The sequence below is a fragment of the Mercurialis annua genome, linkage group LG1-X (assembly GCF_937616625.2).
Source record: "Mercurialis annua linkage group LG1-X, ddMerAnnu1.2, whole genome shotgun sequence".
Taxonomy (NCBI): Eukaryota; Viridiplantae; Streptophyta; class Magnoliopsida; order Malpighiales; family Euphorbiaceae; genus Mercurialis; species Mercurialis annua.
In genome coordinates this window covers 58483339-58510255 of record NC_065570.1, presented here as the reverse complement: position 1 = coordinate 58510255, position 26917 = coordinate 58483339, and the positions used below count along the sequence as shown (strand labels likewise).

The window sequence follows — 26917 nt, the reverse complement described above, 5'->3', positions numbered from 1 at the left end:
ATCAAATCAGTTTTTCTAGGATTAATCACTACCCTAATTTCTTTTTTAAAAATAAAAATTATCAAACTAAAAAAGAAGATTTGTACAGATCGAGAATAGTGTCCTCTTCTTCTTCTCCAGTCTTCTTCTCCGATGGAGACGGCGACTTCTTCAAGCTTGACAGTTGACGCGAGTTAAGAACGAGAGTATTGTTATTCACATGAAAAGTCTTTTTAATTCGCAAAACACGTGGAAGCAGGAGATGAAAATGGGTAGGAAAAGAAATAAATTAGCCAGCTCATCCAATAAATGTAAACCTCCTTAGATAGCAGTGAAAACTTAAACAGGCGTGGGTATTTCGGAAAGAAAGACCCGGTTTTGTAATGTTTGCGTAATTTTCTCTTAATTTTTTTTAAACAAATTTGACTCTATATTTTATCAGTTTCTTTTTCTTTTATAATAGAGTGATGAAAAGTCAGTTCACTAAAATATTACTGCCTAAACATACAAATTTATACAGGCGATTATTTTCCTTACAATAATCATTTTTCTAATCAAAATTGTCAAAAATAAATCATAGTACACGAACACAATTCACTTAACACGAAAAAAATAAGTTAGGATTGTGATTAAACGTGTTCGTGTCATATTCGGAGTGACAGCTAAACATATTCAAATATGTTTATAATACAATTAAAAGCGTCTCATGCCGTGTTGTGTTAACTCTACCCAACACGTTATCAATATATTTTTAAATATATAATGAATGAATGATCATATTGATATAATTCATATCAATTTATTTATAATAAATAATTAAATGAGTCATGTTATTACTTATATAACCGATTTATCGAATTACACTGGATAAACGGATTGACACGAATATGATTTGCCAATAATGCCCTTTTAAGCAAATATGAAGTGTAACTGGATTTAACGTCTAAACTAGTTTCATAAATTGGTCCATTCGTAAGATCGGATTCGGAATCAACGGTTTAAGATTAGATGAAACACATGCTTCTACCGAGTTAATTAGCACTTAGCACTACGCTACAACCTAAATTTTCTACTTGGGGAGCTGATAGACAAATCGAAATAGTTGCTGATTTTGGGTTGGATAGATATTTGAAGATCTAGGTGAAAGGGACAATTAAGAAGATTATTTTGAAAAAAAGAAGCAGCATGTGGATTTTCCAAAATGGCATTAATGAATAAATGATAGGATCACATGAATCAAAGTAGAACATGAAAGGGAAAGATGAGATGATGATGTAGCTGTGTGGGTGGTGGTGAGGTTTATTAGGATTTTACTCCTAGTTTATCCTTTCGAGGTAAGCAGCCTTTGTTGTCTACATATATACTACCAGTATCTGTTAAAATAATTATAAAAAGCAAATAAGACGTTAGTTATATGTGAATGTTTAATGATAAAAAAATAAAAAATAAATAAAAAAAATTTATTGCAAATGATTATTGATTTGTTATAAAAAATGATGTGGCACATCCGTTTTGTGGAATAAACACTCGTATCTTATAAAAAGAAATTTTTAGATAGACTCAATCCACCACGTTATCCGTAGACTAAACTTATCACATTATGACACGTCATTAAAATAATGGCAATCTTGTAATAATCCTATTCAAAAGTGTAAATAAATAACAAACAAATTTATAAAATTGCCATCATTTTAATGACGTATCATAATGTGATAGGCTTAGTCCACATATGACGTGGTGAATTGATTTTATCTAAGAATTTCTCATCTTATAAGGTAAGAAAAAAAAATTATTTCCTACTGTCGCAACCTTTTCATTGCAATTTCTACAAATTCTCCCTTTTGCCATCTTCATTCTTCCTCTTTTTTCTTTTCCATACAAAATTCAATTCCACATTATACAATATAATGGATCTATCATGTGAAAATAGAATATATTTAAAAAAAAATTAAAATCCATTGATAAAGATTGAATTACAAAAAAAATATATATGATCTTTCAATTTTAATCTAACAAATACTATAACAAATAAAAAAAATGCAAGAAATAAGTAAATCGAAAAAACAACAAATTTATTAGGCCTAGATTATGTATATTTGGACCGAACAAAAAATAAAAATTCTGTTGGAGCGGATACTTGAATTTGCTCTTTTTTCCGATAGACCGGCCATACACACGATCCGCTTGATCCGTTGAAACTTGATATTTGCAGTCATCTTTGGCAATGGAATTTTGAAAGTTAGATCGATAAATCTTAAATTTACAAAAAATTGACTGTAAAGTCCAAACAGTTACTAGAGATTTTTGATCAATATAAAAAAACAAACTACAAAATAAACATACAATCATAAAAAAAAATTAAAAAAAGATAAAATTCATGACGGATAGATAAACTTTATATCGAAGAGATTTTATTGAAAAGAAGATTAAAACTATAGATTATATATTACTTATGGGTAGAGAGAAGGTGATTTTCCATTAAGATCGGAAAATCACCTTCTCCCCCCCTTCAAACAATAAAGATGAAAAAAAAATTAGAGAGAAGAAAAATTTAGAGAACAAGAATTTAGAGAGATTTTTTTTTTTTCAGTAATAGCAACTTTCTCAATATAGAAGATATAGGATCTTATAATTTATCTAGATAAATGAGATATGTTATTCTAAAATATCAAAATGTATACATGGGTTATATCAATAAATTGTTTCTTATAATTAAAAAATTATTAACATTAAACATAATGTTTTGCATACTAAAAAAAGAAATTGTCGACATATAAAAATGTGTTGCATATTGAGGTAAAGGTAATGCATCTATTGCTTGAAATAATTACTATACTTCACTTTCAGGATGGCTATTCACCTTAGCTAATTCAAGACATGTTCATGCTTAATATGTTTTGATGGAAACTGAAAATAGTACTATCATTAGCATAAAGTATTCAAAATTCATGTGGACTACTATTTACCGTCCAAAATTACTATTCACCGTCCAACTTTTTACCAAAATACCCCTAAACCATTTTCAACTAAAAAAAAATTCAATTCTCTCAATTCAATTAAAAACCTAACGAATATCCGAGCGAATTTACAATAAAAATGTCAAAATCGATTAGAAATAGAAGACGGAACCTCCGATAAATAATCGGTTTTTATTTATTTAATTTTTTAAATTTTTTAATTTTTTTTAATGGGCCGTTGCCTTCAGATGGCGATGGCCCATAAGAGCCATCGTCAAATCAAGGAGATGGCCCTTTGGGCTATCTTCTTGAGATGGCGATGGCCCAAATCAAGGCGATAGCCCATAGGGTCCACCGCCAAACCAAGGCGATGACCTATTAAAAAAATTAAAAAAATTAAAAAACAAAAAAATTAAAAATCGATTAATTATTAGAGGTTATTTTTAGGTGTTTTTGATATTTTATTATAAATTTGTTCGGTTATTTGTCGGATTTTTAGTTGAGTTGAGAGAATTGATTTTTTTTAGCTGAAAATGGTTTAGGGATATTTTGGTAAAAAGTTGGGCGGTGGATAGTAATTTTAGACGGCGAATAGTAAAATCCAAATTCATCAATTTCACTATAAAGGAATTAAAAATGATACTACCTCTAGAACAAGCAATCAGTTTAGTTAAATAAATTACTGATTTAACTAAAATTGAATAAATAAATATTTTTATATTCTCAGTTGAACCAACCAAATTAACTGAATTAATTAAAAAATTAAATACATAAAATTAAATTGATGGAATTTTAATTTGATTAAGTAGCTAAAATATAGATATTAAAATAAAAGATAATTAAAATATTTAATTGATTCAGTTAATAAATTTTTAAAATTTTCACCAAAATTTATAATTAACTAAACGGACCGAACTCATTAAATTAACCTAAAAATTAATTGAAATTAACTATCTATATATGAAAATGATGAATTAATTCAGTTTAATTGGATTAAAGAAAATCACAACGGCACAATAATAGAAACAAAATTTAAAAGGAAAATGTTATTTAACCCATCATTTTGTACCACTTTCATTGTCCCTCCTTACATGAGGGCATTTAATTCGCCAAATCCATTCAAAAGTGTATATCTTAAATTTTAACTTTTAATTCATCCACTCTTTTAATGCCACATAAGGTGGGTTAAAAAAAATGGGTTAAAAAGGAGGGTTATATAGCATTACTCAATTTAAAACCCTAAAAGAAGGAAAAGAAATTCACAACAAAAATATACACAAAATGTAGCACCATAATTGTTCAGAAAGTGCCAAAAAGAGGAGAAGATGTGATAATTAATGAGGGGGACAAAGGAGAGTATGAACTAAAACATTACATTACATATCCACAATGCACAAAAACAGTTTGATCTGATTTTTTATATTCTTGACAATAGATGTAAAATTCCTTTTGTCGTTTGAATCAAGGATTGAAAATCAGATTGCCACACTTGCATTTCCAACTCATGGGCTTATAATTGGACACGCCATCACCTCTATAGTATGCAATATTGGAGATTGCGGTCGATATTCTTGACTTACGGCTTACAAATCTTGTTGTTACCGGCACTTGAACTGCTTCACAGTGACCGCAAGAATTGCACCTTCTATCACATCTTGGTGGAGTCGACCCTATTACTTGTCTTCTCACCGCCATCTTCTCATCCATAGTTCCTTTCTGTTTATTAACATGGTAATTAGCAAAACTGTAAATTTATCAAAGTTCAATCGAATGGAAGAATCTTGGAGTTTCTTTGTTAAACCTGACGTATTATTACCTGTGCTGGAGTTTCTGTTAGCTTGGAAACTTGTCGTCCTGAGATAAAGGAAAGAAAAGTTAGTAAGCTTTTCAGTTGAGTTGAGAATTTTGAAGATTAAAAGATAAAAACTGCTGTTACCTTGAGCTACAAAACCCATGAATGTGGAGCTTGAAAGCAAGAGAAACAGCAAGGAAATTATTAAACGTTTACTTTTATGGCAGAGGTGGCAAATTTGAGTAGTGCCCATTTCTTCTTAAAAGAAAATGAGAAAGAAAACGATGTGGTTTGAATTTTTTTGCAGAGAATTCAGAGACAAAAGATAGTAGAAGAAGAGAGGAGATTTTTAAAGAAGAGGCAGCAAAGTGAAATGAATATGTAGAAAAGGCTTAAATTGAATGAATTCTTTTGGCAGAAAGCAGAGTTGCAGAATCTGAATCTGAATCCTGAAAAGTGTAACAACAAAGGCTCGGCCACCTCCCAAAATGCAAAAAGATGGCTCTCTTTTTTCTTATCTCTTTCAAAGATTCAACGTGTAAGCCAAAATAAGAGAGAATAAATTATCAGTCGCCCAAGCCCCCAAAAAAATTAAAAAAAGTGGAGGACCTCAACCGAAAAGGGAAGGACCAAACCCAACCCTCGACTCTCGAGCCACTAACAAAACCAATGTACTCATATATGTGCTAAAAATCCCTCTCACTAGTACTACTCAGCAAGAGAGAAAAACAGAGTGAAGATTATGTATGAGTGAAAAAATACAAGCACAAAGACAAAAATCCCAAACCAAAACAAACACTAAAGGGTATAACAAAGTTTCATCCTCTTTGCCTTTTTCTTAAGCTATAAAAAGAGAAGACATGCAAGAGATAATTAGAGGTAGGGGCAGCATGGGTTGTTTTTGCATATTTTCATATCTGGCGTGATTTCACTTAGGTTTGATTGAGAATTGACTGAAACAGTTGTTGAGGGCAAGCAGATTTCTCAAATTCACACGCCAATGTCACTTTCTGTAGATCGAAACTTGATTCTTGAAAAGGGTATGTGAATAAATGGTTCCCGAGAAGAATTGTAGGTATGTTGAGTATAGACAATGAGACTGAATATGGATAGTTTAACTGGCTAGCCTGTGCCAATTCTAACTACTATGCAGAGTAGGTTGGTGTGATGGTGTGCAACTATTTGGTACAGGAAAGGGAGAAAACTTCAATTATATTACTGGCGTGAATTAATTTGGAGTGATATATTAAAGATTTGAGGATTAAGCAGTTTGGTTCCAAAACCCAAAATGGATGGGGAGGTTGGGACCATGGTTAAGGATTTATGACAGCACATTATGGACCCTGTTAGCAGTGACTAAGATATTGAAACAACACCTCTATTATCATTCTACCTTTCAAATAAATGACTCGCCTGAGATAGCACTTTGCACGTGCTTTCAGATAGTCAACTTAAACCTCTTTAACAACAATCTGGGCCTTAGTGAAAAACCCATCGACCATCTTAAACCTTCAAACTGGAGAATTACAATTTTGTGGAGCATTCTCATCAACTAAACAGAAAGTTCTCAAAAATGGTTTACATAGAAGCCAAAAACAAAGGAAAAAACACAATCTGAGGGGATACAAATGAGCCAGTACAATAACAGAATTCACAAAATATTACTAATATGGGTTACATACATTATACATGATCTTTACACGTGAAAAATAGCCCAGAATTGGAATAACTAAGCTGCACTCTTTTTTTAATCAGTTGGTGCCAACTCTACAAAATCCATCGCCGTTTCAGTATGTATAATTCCAGGCAAACCTGCTTTTTGCCCCTTGTATTGCCACTCTGCTGTGGTCCATTCACAATGAGGTCACCTGGAAGTTTTCTTGAGGATGCAAATAAGTGAATTGCATTATGGAAAAGTTACAACATTAAAACTGAAACCAAACTGCTACTGCTTTATAAACGGAAGTGGTCAATCATGTGTTGAATTACGTCGGCCCCTTTAGTATAAAGACAGTTCGCTACCTGAGCATGGAAGCCAAATATCAACAATGTCAGAGAAAATTATATAGTAATATCTGTTGGCAGCCTCTCTTGTGGAAAACAAAACCTTACCAGAATGGTATTGTGAGCCATAAATCTTTGTTTGTATCCGTTAAATTTAACATCAATCCTTTCCCAGCTCAACTTTGTTAAAGCTTCGATCATTTCATCTACAGGTATTGCAAAAGTATAAGATTAGAGTTTATCTGCAAAACGCCTGTATTTTTACTACAATGTTGCTAGGTTTTACTGGCATCTGAAGATTTGTGCTGTGTTCTAGTCTAAATCTCAGATTAACATACAAAGATAAGCTTAACATGACCTTTTGATTTTCAAAAAAATAAATACAAACCTTCCATGTCATCAACTTTTGCAGCCAAGGGGAGTTCTTGCTGAGGGGTCGAAGTTTTTGATGTATTCAAGTGTACGATGTGTCGGTATTTCTCATCTCTTGAAAGATATCGTCTCTGATAAGGGGAATAACATCCAAATAAATTATATTAACATAGTCGATATAAATTCATATCTTAAACAAAACATGAGTTTAAAAAAGTACCTTTGGGAGCTCATTTCGATGGCGTATAGATGATGTGCTCCATCCCACAATGTCTATGAATTGTCAAGTTCTTCATTCAGACAGTAAATTGGAAAAAAATACCTATATTCAGCCCCTAAAAAAAGTTCATACATATGGAACCGACTGATGTTGTTATAGATACCTATCCAAGCATTTCTAAAACCAAGCTTAAATTTCCTAATAACAGTCATTTATAAGAATCATAATACTTAAAGAGGATACGGTCAAAACGTGTATTCGCATAGGCAACATGATGCTTAAAAGATTGCAGAGCAGACCTGCAGAGATAAGAAATTACGTTGTGAGTTGTGACAATAGCATATAGTTTCAATTTAGATAAAAAAAGGCAAATGCAACTCACATAAATTTAAGATTTTCAGAGTCTCTAACCATTTGAAGAAGAAGAGGAGGTTTCTCATTGCTACCATCTCTCAGGAATAGATGATTTCCAGTTCTACCAAGAAACCATGAAAAATGACCAGCCACTTTCTCCAAAGTATAAGAGCCACAAAACATTGGAACCTGAGAGTATGAAATCCATAATTTCCATAACAGATTTCGGTGGGAGTCAGCCTATAAACTGTCACTCTAAGCTAAACATCTAATTAGTTTACCGTCAGAAATCCCTCGAAAAGTAAAAAGACTCCACTAGTAGTGAACCGATGCAAAAGGACATTTGAAATCTAATGAACAATCTAACTAACAGAAGCTTCGTATGCCAGGATGTGGAACGAAAATCAACAAGTTTATAACTAACAATACGAAATGATGCAGAGCAAAATAAACGACTTACCTGTTTATGCCCCCGAGAGCCAAGATGTGGAGTGGCAAGGGTTATGAAATTCATGGGCTCCAATCCTGCGATTCTGCTTTTGACTTTCTCCTCCATGCATGTCTCTACAGATTCATCATTTTTACAGTCTCCATTTGCTTGAGAAAGTTCTTTATTCGTGTCTCGTTCGTAGAGCTTAGCAATAGCGTATCTAGCTACAAGCCCGCCTAAAGAATGGCCTATGAAAGAAATCTTCTTAACAGAAGGGTGGCGTTCTATTACTGATAGAACCTAAAACAAAGAACCGCTTAATTCTATTAGTCCAACAGAAATTGAAATAGTAGACATCACAAATCGGGGAAATCGCAATTAAGAATACTATTTGGTTCAAATGAAATGAGGCAAAAAAAAAGGTAGAATCCTGCAGATGTAATATACCTCGTTAGCTAATCTGTTTCCCATTACATCAACACCATCATATGTCAATGTTGCAGAATTAGTTTTGCTGCCTGCATCAAAATTAACTCATAAACATGGCCTCAACAATGAATTGTTGGAGTAAAAAGTAGCATTTCTATAAGCTTCTGAGTTTCTGGTATTTAACAAGAAAAAACATAAATGAACAGAAACAGAACAATCACTGTATGCAAGATCTATACTAATTCACAATGTAGATCCTGTAACAAGCTTGTTATAATAAAAACAAAAGAGACCAAGAAAGTTAAATCAATATTGAGGACTCACAGTGAACAACAATATCTCTAGGGTACCGTTTCAAGAACTGCTCGGCTGCAAATTTAAAGTTCTTGGCACTGCACATAATACACTACGAATCACTAAGTAATGCAGCTCTAGGATACAAAAGTGAACAAACAACAAGTTCGAATGTTTAGTCTACTGACCTGCCAATGAAGCCATTGACCATAACAACAAGGTGATATGGATTAGTAGGCTCTCCATTAATATTATCAACAGAAGCATCAAAATTTCCTTCTTCATCTTCCTGAATTCTCATGCAGCCTATTCTTGGCAAAAATGAATATTTTCTCTTCCATTTCTTGTTTATTTTCTTCTCGTTTAACTCAGCGGCTACTGCTGTCTCTGTCTCTGATCTTCCATTAGCAGCAGCTTCCTCTGCTTTGGAACAACTATTATCACTCTCCATCTTCATAGAATCCATATCTAAGCTGAGATTTACAGGGACAGCAATGAATTTGTAACAGGACTTAATTTGGATGCAAATAAAATTTGATGATTATAGACTATAGTTGTTGAGCCAGTCGTCACTCAGTCATCGATTAATGGGTGGCTTTTTTGTTTTGGGAACGTGTGAAAATGTATGGGTCCCTTAGGCTAAATTAATTACTATGAAGTTTGAAGTTTGATTTGAAGTTTGAATTTCCAAGGATGAATTACTGTCATAGTTAATTAATTAAATATTCTATCTGTATCATTCTAATTGAGAAAATTTTCATTGTCCATTGTTTAAGAAATTTTAATGGCTAATCCTCTGAAAAACCCCCCACCTTTCAACCCCCCTTCATTTGCACCCTCACCTTTCAAAATCTCCAATTTTACCCAAATTCCCACCTTTCATTTTCAATTGCACCCTAAAAGTATTAAATTAGCTCTTTTTCACTATAAAAAAGTTCAAATCGATAATTTATATTTTAATTCATATTCTAAATAGTCCTCAATGTTTAAATTTTAACAATAAAACCATATTTTCTAAAATTTTAAAAGTTAATTTTGTTTATATAAAATAGAAATCAATTAAAAATATCATTAAATATGGTTTTATTGTTGAAATTTAAACATTAAGAACTATTTAGAACATGAATTAAAATATAAAGTGTCGATTTCTACTTTTTTTTAGTGACAAAAGCCCAATTTAATATTTTTAGGGTGCAATTGAAAATAAAAGGTGATAATTTGGGTAAAATTGGAGATTTTGAAAGATGGGGGTGCAAACGAAAGGGGGTTGAAAGGTGGGGGGTTTTTCCGGGGTTAAGCCAATTTTAATAACTGTATTTTTATATCCTCATATTACATTAAATGCTTCACCGCTTTTTAAAAATATACTTTTAAAATGCATTAATTGAAGAGGACAAAAAAAGAAAAGTAGTGTTAAAAGTATTTTATAAATAGAAGTTCTCAAATAAAATAGGACACTTAAAATAAAAAATTTGTTCAATTAGAATAGAACGGAGAGAGTATTAAAGAAACTAGTACATGTAATTGAGTAATACATAAATTAATTCAATCTTATTTACATATAAGCTCTTTTAATTAGTGTTATTATTATCAATGAGCTCTAACTCCCTCTTTCCAATTATCAAAAAAAAATTAGTGTTATTATTAGTCTAAATAGGAAAAAGGTACAAATGGTACTACTATTATATTTTGTCAAAGGGTTCGGTGTATGTTGTTTGACCAAGAATGTGTGTAATTTGACATTATAATCTCTGTTGAATTATCAAAGAATTATTGTGTTGATGATAAAGTAGCATTAGAATTTAGAAGACGTGAGAAGAAATTCATAGATTGGTCTAGAAACATGTAAATTTCTATATCATTTTTTAAAAAGAATTCAACCCTTCCAGACAATTTGTAATTGGAAAAGTGCAACCTTACATTAGCCTATTTGACGATGGTTCATTAAACAAAGGATCAATTTACCTTCTTAACTTGCACTAAAATTTCAAAAAAAAAATCAAAAATAGCAAACTCGTAATTCTTCCGGTCTATAACATTTATCGCATTTAGTTATTTCACATTAATAAAAAAATATCTTAATTTATATATATTTTTATTAAATTGTCCATATTAATTATACTATTTTTATATTAGATTAGTTTTATTAATCTTATTAAGGTATTTATTGTTAAGGAAAGATTTGAAATAATAGTAAGGATTAATGTCAAAAAAAATCACGAACTTTACACGTTTTCTTATTTTAATCACGTAATTTAAATTTTCTCATTTTCATACACGAACTACCACTTTTCTCAAATTCATGCACGGTGTTGAGGTGGCACTCATTCATTGGTGAAAAGTAACCTCCACCTCTACAAATTACACCAATGGAACCGTGACACCTCATCACCGTGCATGAATTTGAGAAAAAGTTGTAGTTCGTGCATGAAAATGAGAAAATTTAAACTGCGTGATTAAAATGAGAAAACGTGTAAAATTGGTGAATTTTTATGACATTAACCCTAATAATAATAAATACTCTCTTAATATCTTAAAATACAATTCAATTGTGTAAATAAGTAATAAACTAATTTACAAGACTGCCATCATTTTAATGACGTGTCATTATATGATAAGTTTAGTTCACAGATGACGTGGTAAACTGAGTTTATACAAGAATTTCTCTTTAAAATGACAAATATTGTGGACCAATTTTTTTTTTTCAAATGCGATAAATATTATGGACCGGAAGGAGTATCATTTATACCTTGAACTTGTCAAAACCTGATAGAAAAACAATTTTGCTGACGCGACACCTTTATATGAGAGTGACTTTTATAAAAATCATAATTTACTCTAATTATACATAATTATATATAAATTAATTCTAATTAAATTCTAATTAAAATAAATTAAATTAAAAATCTTTTAATTCTTTTTTAATTTTTTCAATTTTTTTCTTATTTCTTCAATAGGTTGGCTGCAAAAAATTTCCAACTAATTTGTTTTTCGGGTAAAGAACAGAGACAATTAATTTGTTCTTCAACGAAGAGCAGATTTACTGCTCGCAAAAACAAGGAGCTCCTGCTCCTCTCTAGAATTAATTGCATAATATTTTACTCCTGCTCCTAACATAATATTTTATTTAAACATAAAAATTGCATCACATTAAATATTAAAGCGAATAGATAAACATTGAAATTAAACTAATTCTAGAATAAAATATTAAACTAATATTTGATAATAAATACTAAATATTAAACTAATATTTGATTATTTATGGGAGAAATATACTAATTTGGAGGTATTAAAAAGATTATTCAATTTTTATTGTTATTAATAATATTTGAATGTAATCTATTATTTTAATTTTATCATTGTAATTTTAATTATTAATAGAATCAATTTATCTTTTTAATTTACAATTAAATATGAAATAATATTGCATAATTAAAAAAAATAAACCTATTAATTTAATATTATCTAAGAATTATCAAATATATCAATAGATGATGATGTATGCGGTTAAAATATAAACATAAATGTAAAATAGTAAATGGCTAAATAAAATAGTATTGAATGTAAAAAAGAATATATAAAAAATATTGATTTTAATTAGTGTGAAATACGGGTAATAAAATGAAGGAAAACACTGTAAAAAATTTAAAATTATAAAATTAATTTTTAAATTTTGAGTCAGAGATATAAAAGTTTAAATTTCACTTGCATAACAGACTCCAAATAACATGTTGTCTGGCAAATCATCTATGGGTAATTAATTTAACAGACGTCTTAGTTTTTTTTTAGTTATATTTTTTTTTTTGAAAAAAAAAATTACTTAAGTGACAGAAGAAACAAATCAAAATAAAAATAAAATAAAATTTAAATCACCAAAATAAAAAAATAACAATAGTTTAAGTGCTCTCAGGATTAACTAACTCACTATTTATACACGTCTCTTAATATAATTTTTGTAATTTTATATAATTGTTGGTGTGTTAAACTTGTTTATTTAACTTTTATAATGTTATTTTTGGGTGTATTATGATAATTTGGTGTTTATACGAACTTTAAATTTTAAATTCTTGAAAAGTCGAAGTAACAGTTGGATTGTTGAATTTTTTTTTAAAAGCATGCTAAAATTAATTTTTAAAATTGCAAATGTTGTCAAACTATTCTTATCACTTGAATTTTTTCTGTTTTGACCGTCATTAATAGTTGTATTTTTGGAATTTTTAATATTTATTTTTGTTTTTATATATATATCTATTGTTTGGTTTAATTATTTTTTAAATATTTAAACCCTTTGATTTTAATGTATTTTGATATTTATTTTAACAAATTCTACTTTCGAAAGAAAATGACAATTAAATTATTCTTATGAGTAGAAGTTGCCATTACTAAATCAAATTGTCAAATTATTATCTATTTACGATAATCGTGGAGACATGATAAGTATATTATTTTATGAGAAAGTTTCAGAGTATCTGTTTTAGAAGCATAATCAGTTTAGCATCTTTTTTTTAACATGTTTACATGCCATATTTTTTTATTGATACGAAATACTTATTTTAGAGTTTTAATTTCAAAAAAATATGTCTTTACCTTTTTACATTTTGTCATTTTTTATAAATTTTGTTTATTTATTTCGTATTTCTGGTGGTGTTTATGGTGTTTGTCATGCGGTGTTTTTATAGTATTTATTATAGTGTGTTTATGGTGTAATTTATATGTTTTTTTTTGATGTAAATACACTATACGAAAATAGATCAATTCGTTGTGTACGAAATCAATAGCAAACAAACCACAAAAACATAAATCAATTCATTATGTACGAAATCAGTAGTATCAAAATAAGAGAATGAACGAGAGAATAATTATACGTACTATAGAATAATAGAACAATTATACTAATAAGAGATCACTAGATCTATAATAATTTGTGCAAAAAAAAAATCTAAAAAATCACAAAAACTCACAAAAATATTTATTAATTTAAAAAATTAAACAACCACAAAAAATTTATAAGGCAGAAGACCAACGACGATGAAACCATGAGAAAAAAAAACGAACATGAAGAAACCACTGGAAAAAAGAAGGCGACGATGAAACCACCAGAAGAAAGAGGACGATGATGAAACAACCGAAAAATAGACGACGATGATAGAATAATTGGAAGAAAGATGGCAACGCGATGCTCGTAGATCTAATAAAAAGAATAGAAAAATGGCAGATCTAAAAAGAAATTTGAGAAGAGAGAGAAGAGAGTTTAATAAAAATGGGAGGAAAGAAAAAAAAATTCTAATTAAAAAAAGTCATTTTTAAAATTAATTTAGTAAAAAAGGTTTCAACAAAAATTAAGAAAAATTGTTGTAATTAAGTTTCAAAAGTATAGTATTATATAAATAATCTCTTTTACAACTATTTTATTTTTTAACATATTTTTTTTATTAATTTTATTAATTTTTTGAATGTTAAGATCTGGTGGTAATTTCTCAGAATACATGTTTCGGCATTTTAATTACAACTTTACATTGCAAGTTTTGACTTTTCTTTTCTGACTTTTTTTTATTTACGAAAAATACCTTTTTTTTATTTCACAAATATCTTTTTCGGTTTTCAATTTCGGTTTTCGTTTTTTCACTTCGGTCGACCGAACCGACCGACAATTTTTTTATTTGTGTATATATAGTGTTAATTTTTATTTTTATAGATTTTTTCCTGGAATTTTTATTTTATTTTTTATAGTGTAACAGTAGTGTATATATAGTGTTTTTATGGTGTTTATATAATGTAAAGTTAGTGTATATATAGTGTATAAGTAGTTTATTTATGGCATTTTGTAATGTTTTTTGTGGTTTACACCATGAAACACTGCAAATACACCATAAACACTGTAAATGCACCATAAATATACTAAAAAACGGCAGAAATACACTATAAATACACCAAAAATATACTAAAACGTAAATATATTATTAAATTACTACAAATGCACCATAAATCAATTTATTTTTTACAAAATCAGTAGCAATAAACAAATCTATAAATAAGAGAAAGACAAAATAAATAATTATATGAATAATAGAACAATTTTATAAACAAAAAATTATAGATCTACAATAATTTATTTACAAAATATTTCAATCATTACAAAAAACCTAAAAAATTACACAAATCTAAAAACGAGCTGAGAAATCCATAGCGCGAACGGAAGAGACGAACAGACTAGCGCGAACGGAAAAGACGAACGAAAAAACGACCAGAAACAACGAAAAATTCATCGGAAGTAGACGAACGGAAGCGCGAACAGAAAAGACGAACGGAAAAATAACCGGAGGAGAAAAACTGAAAATCAAACGGGAAAAAAAGAAAAAAAAGAAAAGAGAACTTTGAGAGAAAAAAGAGTGAAAAAGAGTGGATATATAAAAATTTAACCTAAAATGAGATAAGACTTCTTTAAATAGTGGGTATTTTTGGTAAATAAATTAGCTTATTAGATAACGTAGGAAATAAAGAAAAGATGGATTAAAATAGTATAAATATTTTGTCAAAAACAGATATTTGGAAAATAATCTTTAAGATTTACTATTATCGTATTTATTATAATGATTAATTTCTATAAAAGAACTATTATTTTGAATTTATTTATAAAAATATGTATGCATGAAAATTTAAAATGAATAATATAAAATGTACAAAGACATGTTATTTTTCTGGGTCTCTGTTGCAGAACAACATAATTTGGGTTAATCATAATTAATTATTGTTACTTTCAACATAGTCGATCGAAAAATCAATTTAATTTAATTAATTAAAATTAATTGGAAATATTTCAAAGATTTATTTTTAAAAACAAAACATGTGTGTATTCCACCATCAACATGCTTCCCATTTCAAAAATGTGGATCTCAGTTTTTAAGTTTTTCCCCCATAAAACTATGTTCGCCCGTGACCCGTCATTGGTCACAATTCTCTCGGCGTCTTCTGCTTCCACTACAGTCGTCCATCTCTGATGAACCATTAAAAAAAAGTGCAACTTTACCCTCTCTTTTTATTCTCGCAAAATGGAGTCACTGCAAAGCCACGGGCTCTGTTTCTTCCATGGACCGGCTGCGTTCTTCTCCCGTTATCCTTTCCGTTATGTTTTTGATTTTGGGTAGTTTTGCAGAATCAGTTCCCGTGCCAAATCAACTGTTACAGGTATAATCCATTTTTCTTTTCATTATCAAAATTTAATTTTTTAAGTTGCTGCATGTTAAACATCAATTTAGCTATTACTACACAATAACTGGAAAATTTGTTGCTCCAAAGTCCAAACATAAATGAAATACCTGATGTTATCTCCATGATGTTATCATAATGTTTGATTAAACCTAAATGAACCATGTTTTTATATCCTAATTCATATCACTTCAGTTGGACTTCGTGGATTTAATCAAGAACTGGTCACTTTGGTTTTACTTTGATAAGATTTTGTGCTACTTGTCCTTGTTTTTTTTTTTTTTTTTACAAAATGCGTTTGAATGTATAATGTTTGTGAATCTCTTATATGTAAGTTCTCCTTGTTTAATGAAGAGTGCAAGAACAAGTCATAGTGCTGTTGGAGGCAACATTATACTGAATCCTACATTTGAGGATGGCCTTAATAATTGGTCTGGCAAAGGCTGCAAGATCGAACTACATGAATCTATGGAAGATGGAAAGATCGTTCCTCAATCAGGAAAATTCTTTGTTTCTGCAACTGAACGCATGGAAAAGTGGAACGGCATTGAACAAGAGATCACAGGAAGAGTTCTGCAACATGTTGCTTATGAGGTCACCGCACTCGTTCGCATATACGGTGACAATGCCACTAGTGTTGATGCACAGGTCACTTTGTGGGTTCAAGAACAAGATCTTCGTGAAGAGTACATAGCCATTGCCAAGTTAGCATCTTTCACCTTTTCGGTCTTTTAATTTATAATAGCAACATAATTTTATTTACAATTTGAATGACTCGAAAGCTTTCTGTTTTTAACTTTCGCTGCTGGTTCCGTATTATGAACAATTTGCTTTTTATATCAAGATCGTTTCTTTCTATTTTGGTGTTTTTATTAGTGAAGCACTCCCGTAGCTTGCAGGTAACAGATAAAGATTGGGTACTGTTGCGGGGGAGGTTCCTTCTTAATAGTTCTCCATCAAGGGCAGTAATATATGTAGAAGGTCCGCCTTTAGGCACTGACATACTTTTAAATAGTTTAGATGTGAAGTATGCAGAGAAAATCAATGCTTCAGCTCGACCAGTTTCTAAGGTTGGTGAAATTATATCCCGACATTTATATGTGACAGAAGTTTCATGCATTGCTAATTTGCTAGATGTTGGGTTGAAATGTGATTGTCTCTTTTCTCTAGGATGCCCCTTTTGGAGTCAACGTAATTGAGAATAGCGATTTTGATGCTGACGCAACAGGATGGTTTCCTCTTGGTAATTGTTCTTTGAGTGTTGAAACTGGTTCACCACGTGCACTCCCTCCAATGGCAAGAGAATCTCTTGGACCTTATAGGCCTTTAAGCGGCCGCTACATTTTGGTGACCAACCGTTCAGATTCTTGGATGGGTCCTGCACAAATGATAACTGATAAACTAAAACTCTATTTGACATACCAAGTATCTGCTTGGGTTCGAATTGGTGCTGGGTCAACTGGACCCCAGATTTTGAATGTTGCACTTGGTATGGATGGGGAATGGATCAATGGCGGTGAAGTTGACGCCAGTGATGATAGGTGGCATGAAATCGGTGGGTCCTTTAGAATTGATAAGCAACCATCCAATGTTATGGTTTATGTCCAAGGTCCTGCTTCAGGAGTTGATTTAATGGTCACTGGACTTCATATTTTTCCTGTAAATCGGAAAGCAAGGTTTAAATATTTGAAAAAGCAAACAGATAAGGTAAAGTTAGACAAAAAATATTCTTTATATTGTTTTGTTTTCATTAATTCTTTTTAATGCAATGCTAAATCATGATGTTTTTGAGGAGAAATTCTTAGGTAGACTCAGTCCACCACGTCATCTGTGGACTAAACCAATCATATCATAACACCTCATTAAAATGAGGGTATTCTTGTAATATCATTATTCAAAAGTGTATGCAAATAACAAACGAAATTACAAAAATACCCTCATTTTAATGAGGTATTATGATATGATTGTCTTAATCTACGGATGACGTGGTAGACTGAGTCCACATAAGAATTTCTCGTTTTTGAGATCAAATGAGTTGCTCGTGTCAAAGTTGTTGAATGCCTTTCCCTTCTTGGCTGATTGCACTTTTACCTTACCGATTCCTAGGCATTCCTTGTGCTCCATTCTCTTATCTATTAGAACATTTTCTAATACTATCTTATTTTATCGTAATGAGGTTCTTTATGAAAAAAAAAAGGTCTTACTTGGTTGGATAAATTATTTCAACTATGTTGGCATGATGTATGATATCTTATACATTAATTTATGGTAAGAAGATGCATGTGTTTATCTGCATTCTGAACAATTCTGAAGGATTGAAGGCTTGGGTTAAGGGTGGAAGTAATATTGAATTGATTGGACAAACAAGATAAATTCATAAAATTCTGAAATGGGGTAGTTTAAATTAGATGAAGAACTTAAGGCGCAGTAACGGAGTGTTGAAAACTTTTCCTGGTATCTGCTATTTGAAATCCTCATTTTTCAACCTACGCGATTGCAGTTTCCAAAATGATATAAAGTAATGTAATGGAACAAATAAGCCCTTGTTGTTATAGCTAATAATTCTGCTGTCTGATTATGAATTTTTTTCCTATGCAGATACGCAGGCGTGATATCATCCTGAAATTTTCAGGATCTAGCAACATACTTAACAACACTGTTAAAGTTTCACAGACACAAAATAGTTTTCCCTTGGGATCATGTATAACCAGAACGAGCATGGACAACGAAGAATTTGTTAAGTTTCTAACTGAAAACTTCAACTGGGTTGTGTTTGAAAACGAATTGAAGTGGTCTTGGACAGAACCACAACAGGGTAAGTTCAACTACAAGGAATCTGATGAACTTGTGGACTGGTGCAAGAGCCACAACATGGAAATACGAGGTCACTGCATCTTCTGGGAAATGGAGTATGCAATTCAATCATGGGTTCGATCCTTGAATGGGAATGACTTGATGACTGCTGTGCAGAATCGTTTAACAGATCTTCTGACACGATACAAGGGGAAGTTCAGACACTATGACGTGAACAATGAAATGCTGCATGGATCCTTTTATCAAGATCGACTGGGTAAAGATATCCGAGCAAACATGTTCAGAACTGCCCACCAACTAGACCCTTCTTCCACACTCTTTGTGAATGATTACCACATTGAGGACGGAAGGGACATCAGATCAACACCAGAGACATACATACAGCAAATTCTTGATCTCCAAGAGCAAGGTGCCCCGGTGGGAGGAATTGGTATTCAAGCGCATATTGATGTTCCGGTCGGTCCCATTGTTGCTTCTGCTCTCGATAAATTAGGAACTCTCGGTCTTCCAATCTGGTTTACAGAGCTTGATGTGTCTTCTGCTAATGAATATATCAGAGCAGAGGATTTAGAAGTAATGCTTCGCGAGGCTTATGCACACCCGTCAGTCGAAGGCGTAATCCTCTGGGGATTTTGGGAGTTGTACATGTCCCGGAAATATGCTCATTTAGTGAATGCAAATGGTAAAATCAACGTAGCAGGTAAAAAGTTCCTCGCTCTCAAGAAAGAGTGGCTCTCTAAAGCAAATGGGAATATCGACGAGCAAGGAGAGTTCAGATTTAGAGGCTTTCACGGAACCTACAATGTGGAAATTATTTCCTCTTCTAAGAAACTTAACCAGACATTTGTCGTCGACCAGGGTGAGTTACCACTGGTTGTTTCTATCGAGTTACAAGACTTTTAGTTTCTTTTTAAATCCTAAAAGTAATTGACCAATAATGTCGGATTATTGATTGGCTGCTATTTTCAATTACAAAGGTAACATTTTTCTGCAAGTTAATGAAATGCTCTCGTCTTATCAAACACATTAGTATCAATGCGATGTAAACTTGCGAACTTTTCACCATTTCCGGCCTGAGCTTTAAATTTGATCACTGTATGCAAATTCTTATGCGTGTTCTACAGTTGAAAGTTCAAACGGCAGCGTAGTTACTCATTATTTATAGCAAATTTTTCAGAAGGAAAGCTCCTTGTCACCTAACTTGAAAGAAGAAACCCAATAGACGATTTGCCTTGTAATCAAAGACTTGTTTAACCCAATCTGGAAGACAAAGCAATTGTGCAAAACAAGTCATCAACAACCTTAGCCTTGCAGAGAAGAGAAACATTCACATAACAAAAATTAAATTTTATTGGGTTAAAGAAGAGCGATTTATGTATAACTAAATAACCAAAAATTGATTCTTTAAATTTTATTGGAGTAATTTTAATTCTTTAGTTTGGATAAATAAAATCCGACAAAAAGGCGAGTTTAAGGAATTTGATTAGTTGTTTGGTTAGCCGCGCTTTTCTTAGAAAACACTCTTGAAATTCTCAACGGATGCGTATTTAATGAAGAGATTCTCTTCTTGCTGCTTCGTCAGTCGTGCTTTCAACAATTCAAATCGCAGGCTCAAAAGACATTCTCAGGTACTGTTCATCTTCTCACATTTTATTATCAAAACCCACTATTATTTTTATCTTTAACAGTTGCGTTTCTTGATCTCTATTTTGGGCAGAGATCTAAAGATACCATGGGCAACAACACACAGCCGAATACTGGCATTAATGAGGTACATGCTTGATCATATGTTTGACATTTTTAAAGGGTCCATTTTTCTTTTTTATTTCTCTTGCTATTTTAGTGCATGCACAGATTCTTTTCTTGTGGCTCTCTTTTATATATATATAGACTGAGTTGCGCATTCACTTTACATTATATAGTGACAAATTCTGAGTCCAATGTCAGTGATAAACTGATGTTCTTACCGGCTAAGTGCTTTAACTTGTTTTAAGTGATCTAACTAATCTATTGGATTACATATTTCTTGTTTTACTGAGTAATGCTTTGCTTGACAGATTATGAACCAAAACGTTACCAGTTTGAGTGGTGATGCTGCTGACAATATTATTATAAACCATGATTTCTCTCGGGGCCTGCACTCTTGGCACCCAAATGGCTGTGATGGTTTTGTGATTTCAGCAAAATCATGCTTCTTGCCAAAGTCGGGCAGCAATTATGCAGTCGTTTCAAATCGAAAAGAAAGCTGGCAGGGCTTGGAGCAAGATATCACAAGCAGTGTTGCGCCATGTTCCAGTTATTCAGTTTCTGCATTTGTTGGAGTTTCAGGGCCTTTTGAGGGACCTTCTGATATCCTTGCAACTTTGAAATTGGAATACCAAGATTCACCGACTGACTATTTGTTCATCGGAAAGTAATGGATTTTCTGCTGCATGTTTTTGTGTTTCTTCTGTAACTACAAAATAGAAATCATATTAACTGATGTTGCTATTTGCAGAACTTCTGCGTCAAAGGAGAGATGGGAAAAGTTGGAAGGTAGATTCTCACTGTCAACCATGCCCAACCGAGTTGTCTTTTACTTGGAAGGTCCTTTACCTGGAGTGGACTTGCTTATTGATTCAGTAGTGATTACCTGCTCGAGTCGAAACGACTTCAATGTAAATATTCATCTTAAGTCTATATCATACATTTATTTGTCAACAAAAAGGCAAAGTCTTATCCTGCAGTCTCTTTTAAATGTATGTCTGATTTGTGCTGCGATGATATGTCTCAAATATTTGTTTCCCTCTTTATGCTATGAAGAATACGAGAACCAGATGCGACAATGGTGGAGATGGAGACCAGAATATCATCCTAAATCCAAAATTTGAGGATGGCCTAAGTAACTGGTCTGGAAGAGGCTGCAAGGTTGTAGTTCATGACTCTATGGCGGATGGAAAAATTGTCCCAATGTCTGGAAAAGTTTTTGCATCTGCAACTGAACGCACCCAGAACTGGAACGGAATTCAGCAGGAGATAACTGCAAGGGTGCAGAGAAAGCTTGCTTATGAGGTCATTGCTGTTGTTAGGATATATGGCAACAGTGTTACTAGTGCTGATGTAAGGGCTACTTTATGGGTCCAAACACCAGATCTCCGAGAACAGTACATAGGCATTGCCAAGTGAGTAGTTTTTCTCCGATTTTAATCTCCATAAGCTGATATTTCGCCAACGTAAGCAAGCACTGTACTATGATTAAGGCATTTTATTGATTTCTATTGTAGCATTTGACTTTATTTGATCAATGATTTAATCAGCTCCGTATATCTTCTTAAATAAATGTGACAGTAGCTGTTTTGCTTTTTAGTATGCAGGCTACAGACAAGGACTGGGTTCAGTTGCAGGGGAAGTTCCTTCTTAATGGTTCTGCTAAAAGAGTAGTGATTTACTTAGAAGGTCCACCTGCAGGCACCGATATTCTTGTCAATAGTTTTGTTGTAAAGCATGCAGAAAAAATCCCTCCTTCACCTGCTCCTGTAATTGAGGTTGGTTGAATATAGTAATTGATGAACCTTTGCATGCTTTTCAATATGCATTATTCAGTTGAAGTCATTTGAAAGCACTAAAAACTGACTCTTTCTTTTCCTGCAGAATCCCGCTTATGGAATTAACGCGATTCAGAATTCCAATCTGAGTGATGGAACCAGTGGGTGGTTCCCTCTTGGTAATTGCACTCTCAGTGTTGCAACTGGTTCGCCGCACATACTTCCTCCAATGGCAAGGGAATCCCTTGGTCCTCATGAACCTTTAAGCGGTCGTTACATCCTTGTTGCTAAACGTACACAGACTTGGATGGGCCCTGCACAGATTATCACAGATAAAATCAAACTCTTTCTGACATACCAAGTTTCTGCATGGGTTAAGATTGGTTCTGGAGCAACTGGTCCTCAAAATGTGAATGTTGCACTTGGAGTGGATAATCAGTGGGTGAATGGAGGACAAGCTGAGATTAATGATGACAGGTGGCATGAAATTGGCGGATCCTTCAGAATTGAGAAGCAACCATCTAAGATAATGGTTTATGTCCAAGGTCCTGCTCCCGGTGTTGACTTCATGCTCGCGGGACTTCAGATTTTTCCCGTTGACCGAGAGGCAAGACTCAAACATTTGAGAAGGCAAACTGACAAGGTAATTTAGTTTCTATACTTTCTTTTGGTGTATCTAGTTTTAGGTCAATTTGAATATCATACCATTGGTTCTTAATCAAACTCCATGACGTAGTACCTTATTTTTGATTTGGTTCTTAATCAGATTCGCAAGCGCGATGTCACCCTGAAATTCTCAGGTCACTCACAGAGTCTACTTGGTACCTTTGTTAAAGTAAAACAAACACAAAACAGTTTCCCGTTCGGTTCATGCATTAGCAGGACCAACATAGATAATGAAGATTTTGTCAACTTCTTTGTGAAAAATTTCAACTGGGCTGTGTTTGGAAATGAGTTGAAATGGTATTGGACAGAATCACAGCAAGGAAACTTCAACTACAAGGACGCGGATGAGATGTTAGATTTCTGTACACAAAACAAAATCGAAACACGCGGTCACTGTATCTTCTGGGAAGTGGAAGGCACTGTCCAGCCATGGCTTAAAGCTCTAAACAAAAGTGACTTGGCGATAGCTGTTCAAAATCGTTTAACAGGACTTCTCAACCGCTACAACGGAAAATTCAGGCATTATGATGTGAACAACGAGATGCTGCATGGATCATTCTACCAAGACCGGTTGGGTAAGGATATCCGAGCAAACATGTTTAAGACTGCAAATCAGCTAGATTCGTCCGCTATCCTCTTTGTGAATGATTATCACGTCGAGGACGGAGACGACACAAGATCATCTCCAGAAAAGTACATAGAGCAGATTTTGGATTTGCAGGAACAAGGAGCTCCAGTTGGAGGAATCGGAATCCAAGGACATATAGATAGTCCGGTGGGGCCTATTGTTTGTTCTGCTCTCGATAAACTCGGTATTCTCGGCCTTCCAATCTGGTTTACAGAGCTGGATGTATCTTCCATTAATGAACATGTTAGAGGTGACGATTTGGAAGTTATGCTTCGAGAAGCCTTCGCTCATCCCGCCGTTGAAGGAATTATGATGTGGGGATTTTGGGAGTTGTTCATGAGCCGAGACAACTCTCATTTGGTTGATGCAGAAGGTGAGCTCAATGAAGCTGGTAAAAGATACCTTGCGCTTAAAGACGAGTGGCTGACACGCGCGCACGGTCATATTAACGAGCAGGGAGAGCTGACATTTAGAGGGTTTCAAGGTACATATACACTGGAAATCAATGTTTTGTCCAAGAAGATTAGAAAAACATTTGTTGTCGATAAGGGTGACTCTCCTCTTGAGATAACTATTGACTTGCACTAAAAGGCACTGCTTGCTTGTTCGTTCCAGTGATTTTATAAGTCAAAAGCTTGTGTTTTAAAAACTTTATTCCTTTTCAAAAAAAAAAAAAAAAACTTTATTCTGTAAATAATTGAAAAGTGCTCCCTGGCCCTGTTTGATCAACTAGGATCTTGATTCATCATTTACATTGTATACGCACCTAAGGTCCTAAACAAAGATACAATTTGTTGTTTCTTGTGTTGGCCTGTCCAAAATCCGAACCAAATTAAATACCAGTCATAAATTTAATCTGATTTTATTAGATTTAATTAAGTTATTAAACTAGTAAAATCAAATTGCACACAAAAAATTAATTAAACTGATTAGTTTAGTTGATTTTTTAAAAGATATAATAGAGTTATTCTTTCTTTGATAAGAATTTGGGCCTGTAATCAGAATCCAACATTTATTTGACAATGCAAGTATTTGAAGCCCATGTGGAGGCCACTAAAGTTGATTAATGCACCGAAAGTCCATGGCATAGGCTTTATACGGATAAGGCTTTAGTGTAGCCCAAATGAACAGTACAAAACCTTTAAAATGTGACAACTTTTAGTTCTCCATCTTCTAATCTTATAGGCTTACATCAGCACACCAAATTAATTTGGTGTGCAAATCCTCTTCAATAATACTCTATATCCAATTTTATTTAATGTATTTTATTGTTTTATTATATATATAGAATCACTCTATTATAGTGTACCTTAAAATAGAGTATTGTTTAAAAAAAAATAGAACTCTATTTTACTTTTGATTTTCTATTTTACTATAAATCTTATTATTATACATTTGTTAGTTTTTGTTACAATATAATTCAAATTAAAAATGTTCGATTTAATAGGAAATTTAAAATTGAAACATTAAATATTTTTTGTAATAATTAATTAATTCAACACTTTATAAATAAAGTATATTTAATGTTTTTTATTATTTAATTAATATTTTTAAATTAGCAAACATAATTAAAAATACATATATAAACATATTAGTAAATATATTATTAAATTAATAATATATTTTATTATAAATGAATATATGAATATATTTTGTAAGTATTGAATAGTTTATGGGTGTAGGTGTAAAATATTTAAAATTTTATTGTCTAAAAATATGCTGAGAATATTCTTTTAGAGTGAAAAATAGAGTTAGTTGTTGGAGATGAAATGCTATAGCAGTGTAATTTTAGTATAAAAATTACACTATTTTTTAGAGTTATTGTTAGAAATGGCCTTATAGCACAAACTTTGACATAATCATTGGATTGGATGCCCGTCTGATTTGTCCAAGTCTAACCTCCTCAAACAAGGTTTAAACACTTATTTCTTTGGACTTTTTATAAAATAGACATTTTGTTGTTTTTTTTTTCTTTTGAGAGATACGCTTTTTCTATCTTTTTTTATAAAGTTACATTTTTAGTAGATCATACGTAAATTTTTGGTAAATGTTTGGTAAATTAAACAAAAACATATTTTTATAGAAAATAATTAAAACTGCAATTTTTTGTCAAAAATAATAAAAATAAATATTCTTACAAAAAATTTGAAAAAAAAAACATATACAATTTAATTTTATGTATTTCTTTTCTTTTAAGCCCGTTTTGAATCCGTTCAAATTCGACCGTGAAGCAGAATACAGAATATGTTATTGTAATTGAAGAGAAAAAGAAGTAATAGAATAATATGTACTGGAATAAAAAAAAGACAAGCATTCCAATTAGGTTCAAGTTAAGATAAAATTAGTTCTTGGCAAATTGGGTCCATCTTTTGACATGTTTAAAGATTCTACAATCTTGTCAATCATACCCATGTCATGTTGCCTAACCCTAAGATTTTTTTTTCCAAAGAATTCTACTTTTTCTGAATCACCATTGTAAAACTCTTGTTTTTGTTATTTTTAATAATAACAATAACAATAATAATAATGATATTATATGTGATGTGGGCAGAGACAATTGCTTACGGCAATTTGGATGGCTAATATCGAGATTAAACAATGGCCGTAAGCATCTAATCATTCACATAAAGACTGATTGTGAAGAGATCAAATCAATGCAAATTTGGAAAAGAGAAATTAATAAAATAAAATGAGTTCCCTACAGGGAACATTTTATTAATAATCAATAATAATTTAAGTAAACAAGCATAGCCATCCAAAACAAGGGTCCCTCTTTACCAAATTCAATCCTATCCCATCAACTTGATTGACTCCCACCATCTAACTTCTACAAATTCATATTATTGGTATTGTTACCTGCCATTACATTAATTTTTAATTGAAACATGAATCTACAGTAGAACGAGTTTTAGATTTTCTTTACCAAAAATATATTATATTAAAACAAACATCAAACTACATAATAAATCAACATATATAAAAAAAATTAAAAATCAATTATTGATCTATTAGAAAAAAAATCCGAAAAATTACAAAAACTATAAAAAAATTCAAAAGTTTTTTTTTTGTCAAAAGCTAAAATTTTCATTGATGAGAATGAAAATTATATAAATGAATGGTTTTTAAACAAATTGAAAGAACTATTTTAAAATAATGATGAAAACTGTTAATATAGTCATCGATTAGAGCCTTTTCAACCATCAAAAGGTAACCCAAAATACAAATGGTTCAAATTGAAAATACAATTT

At 31.8% G+C, this 26917-nt stretch overlaps 4 protein-coding genes across 4 annotated transcripts; 2 read left to right on the top strand and 2 right to left on the bottom strand.

Moving 5' to 3' along the window:
• Positions 1-4310: 4310 nt before the first annotated feature.
• LOC126665511 (EPIDERMAL PATTERNING FACTOR-like protein 2) lies at positions 4311-6027 on the bottom strand. Its single transcript, XM_050358331.2, has 3 exons — positions 4873-6027; positions 4753-4790; positions 4311-4652 (listed from the first exon to the last, which is right to left on the bottom strand). Exons 1-3 carry the CDS (start codon positions 4979-4981, stop codon positions 4398-4400), a joined length of 402 nt encoding a protein of 133 aa, XP_050214288.1. The 5' UTR covers positions 4982-6027; the 3' UTR covers positions 4311-4397.
• A 231-nt stretch (positions 6028-6258) lies between these two features.
• Positions 6259-9440, bottom strand: LOC126665509 (putative lipase ROG1). Its single transcript, XM_050358330.2, has 10 exons — positions 9020-9440; positions 8862-8929; positions 8556-8626; positions 8139-8408; positions 7707-7867; positions 7568-7623; positions 7325-7377; positions 7121-7235; positions 6841-6938; positions 6259-6750 (listed from the first exon to the last, which is right to left on the bottom strand). The coding sequence occupies exons 1-10, from the start codon at positions 9295-9297 to the stop codon at positions 6682-6684; spliced, it is 1239 nt and encodes a 412-aa protein (XP_050214287.1). The 5' UTR covers positions 9298-9440; the 3' UTR covers positions 6259-6681.
• A 6247-nt stretch (positions 9441-15687) lies between these two features.
• On the top strand, positions 15688-19845 carry LOC126688144 (endo-1,4-beta-xylanase 1-like). The gene is made up of 5 exons (XM_050382747.2): positions 15688-16016; positions 16392-16741; positions 16930-17107; positions 17208-17744; positions 18636-19845. The coding sequence occupies exons 1-5, from the start codon at positions 15918-15920 to the stop codon at positions 19752-19754; spliced, it is 2283 nt and encodes a 760-aa protein (XP_050238704.1). The 5' UTR covers positions 15688-15917; the 3' UTR covers positions 19755-19845.
• Positions 19846-20094: 249 nt separating this feature from the next.
• On the top strand, positions 20095-24468 carry LOC126688136 (endo-1,4-beta-xylanase 1-like). Its single transcript, XM_050382736.2, has 8 exons — positions 20095-20479; positions 20569-20622; positions 20909-21264; positions 21349-21508; positions 21654-22012; positions 22198-22375; positions 22482-23018; positions 23142-24468. The coding sequence occupies exons 1-8, from the start codon at positions 20402-20404 to the stop codon at positions 24255-24257; spliced, it is 2838 nt and encodes a 945-aa protein (XP_050238693.1). The 5' UTR covers positions 20095-20401; the 3' UTR covers positions 24258-24468.
• The last annotated feature ends 2449 nt before the right edge of the window (positions 24469-26917 follow it).

Bases quoted from the DNA above. Each gene is read 5' to 3' on its own strand.
- LOC126665511 (XM_050358331.2), bottom strand. From the start codon at position 4,981: ATGGGCACTACTCAAATTTGCCACCTCTGCCATAAAAGTAAACGTTTA. The intron at 4,791-4,872 runs GTAACAGCAGTT...CCTTTATCTCAG, and splicing joins CATGGGTTTTGTAGCTCAAG to GACGACAAGTTTCCAAGCTA. The intron at 4,653-4,752 runs GTAATAATACGT...GTTAATAAACAG, and splicing joins TAACAGAAACTCCAGCACAG to AAAGGAACTATGGATGAGAA.
- LOC126665509 (XM_050358330.2), bottom strand. From the start codon at position 9,297: ATGGATTCTATGAAGATGGAGAGTGATAATAGTTGTTCCAAAGCAGAG. The intron at 7,868-8,138 runs GTAAGTCGTTTA...TCATACTCTCAG, and splicing joins GCTCTCGGGGGCATAAACAG to GTTCCAATGTTTTGTGGCTC. The intron at 7,236-7,324 runs GTACTTTTTTAA...TCCCCTTATCAG, and splicing joins ATCGAAATGAGCTCCCAAAG to AGACGATATCTTTCAAGAGA.
- LOC126688144 (XM_050382747.2), top strand. From the start codon at position 15,918: ATGGACCGGCTGCGTTCTTCTCCCGTTATCCTTTCCGTTATGTTTTTG. The intron at 16,742-16,929 runs GTTAGCATCTTT...GCACTCCCGTAG, and splicing joins GAGTACATAGCCATTGCCAA to CTTGCAGGTAACAGATAAAG. The intron at 17,745-18,635 runs GTAAAGTTAGAC...TTTCCTATGCAG, and splicing joins TGAAAAAGCAAACAGATAAG to ATACGCAGGCGTGATATCAT.
- LOC126688136 (XM_050382736.2), top strand. From the start codon at position 20,402: ATGAAGAGATTCTCTTCTTGCTGCTTCGTCAGTCGTGCTTTCAACAAT. The intron at 20,623-20,908 runs GTACATGCTTGA...TTTGCTTGACAG, and splicing joins CGAATACTGGCATTAATGAG to ATTATGAACCAAAACGTTAC. The intron at 22,376-22,481 runs GTTGGTTGAATA...CTTTTCCTGCAG, and splicing joins CACCTGCTCCTGTAATTGAG to AATCCCGCTTATGGAATTAA.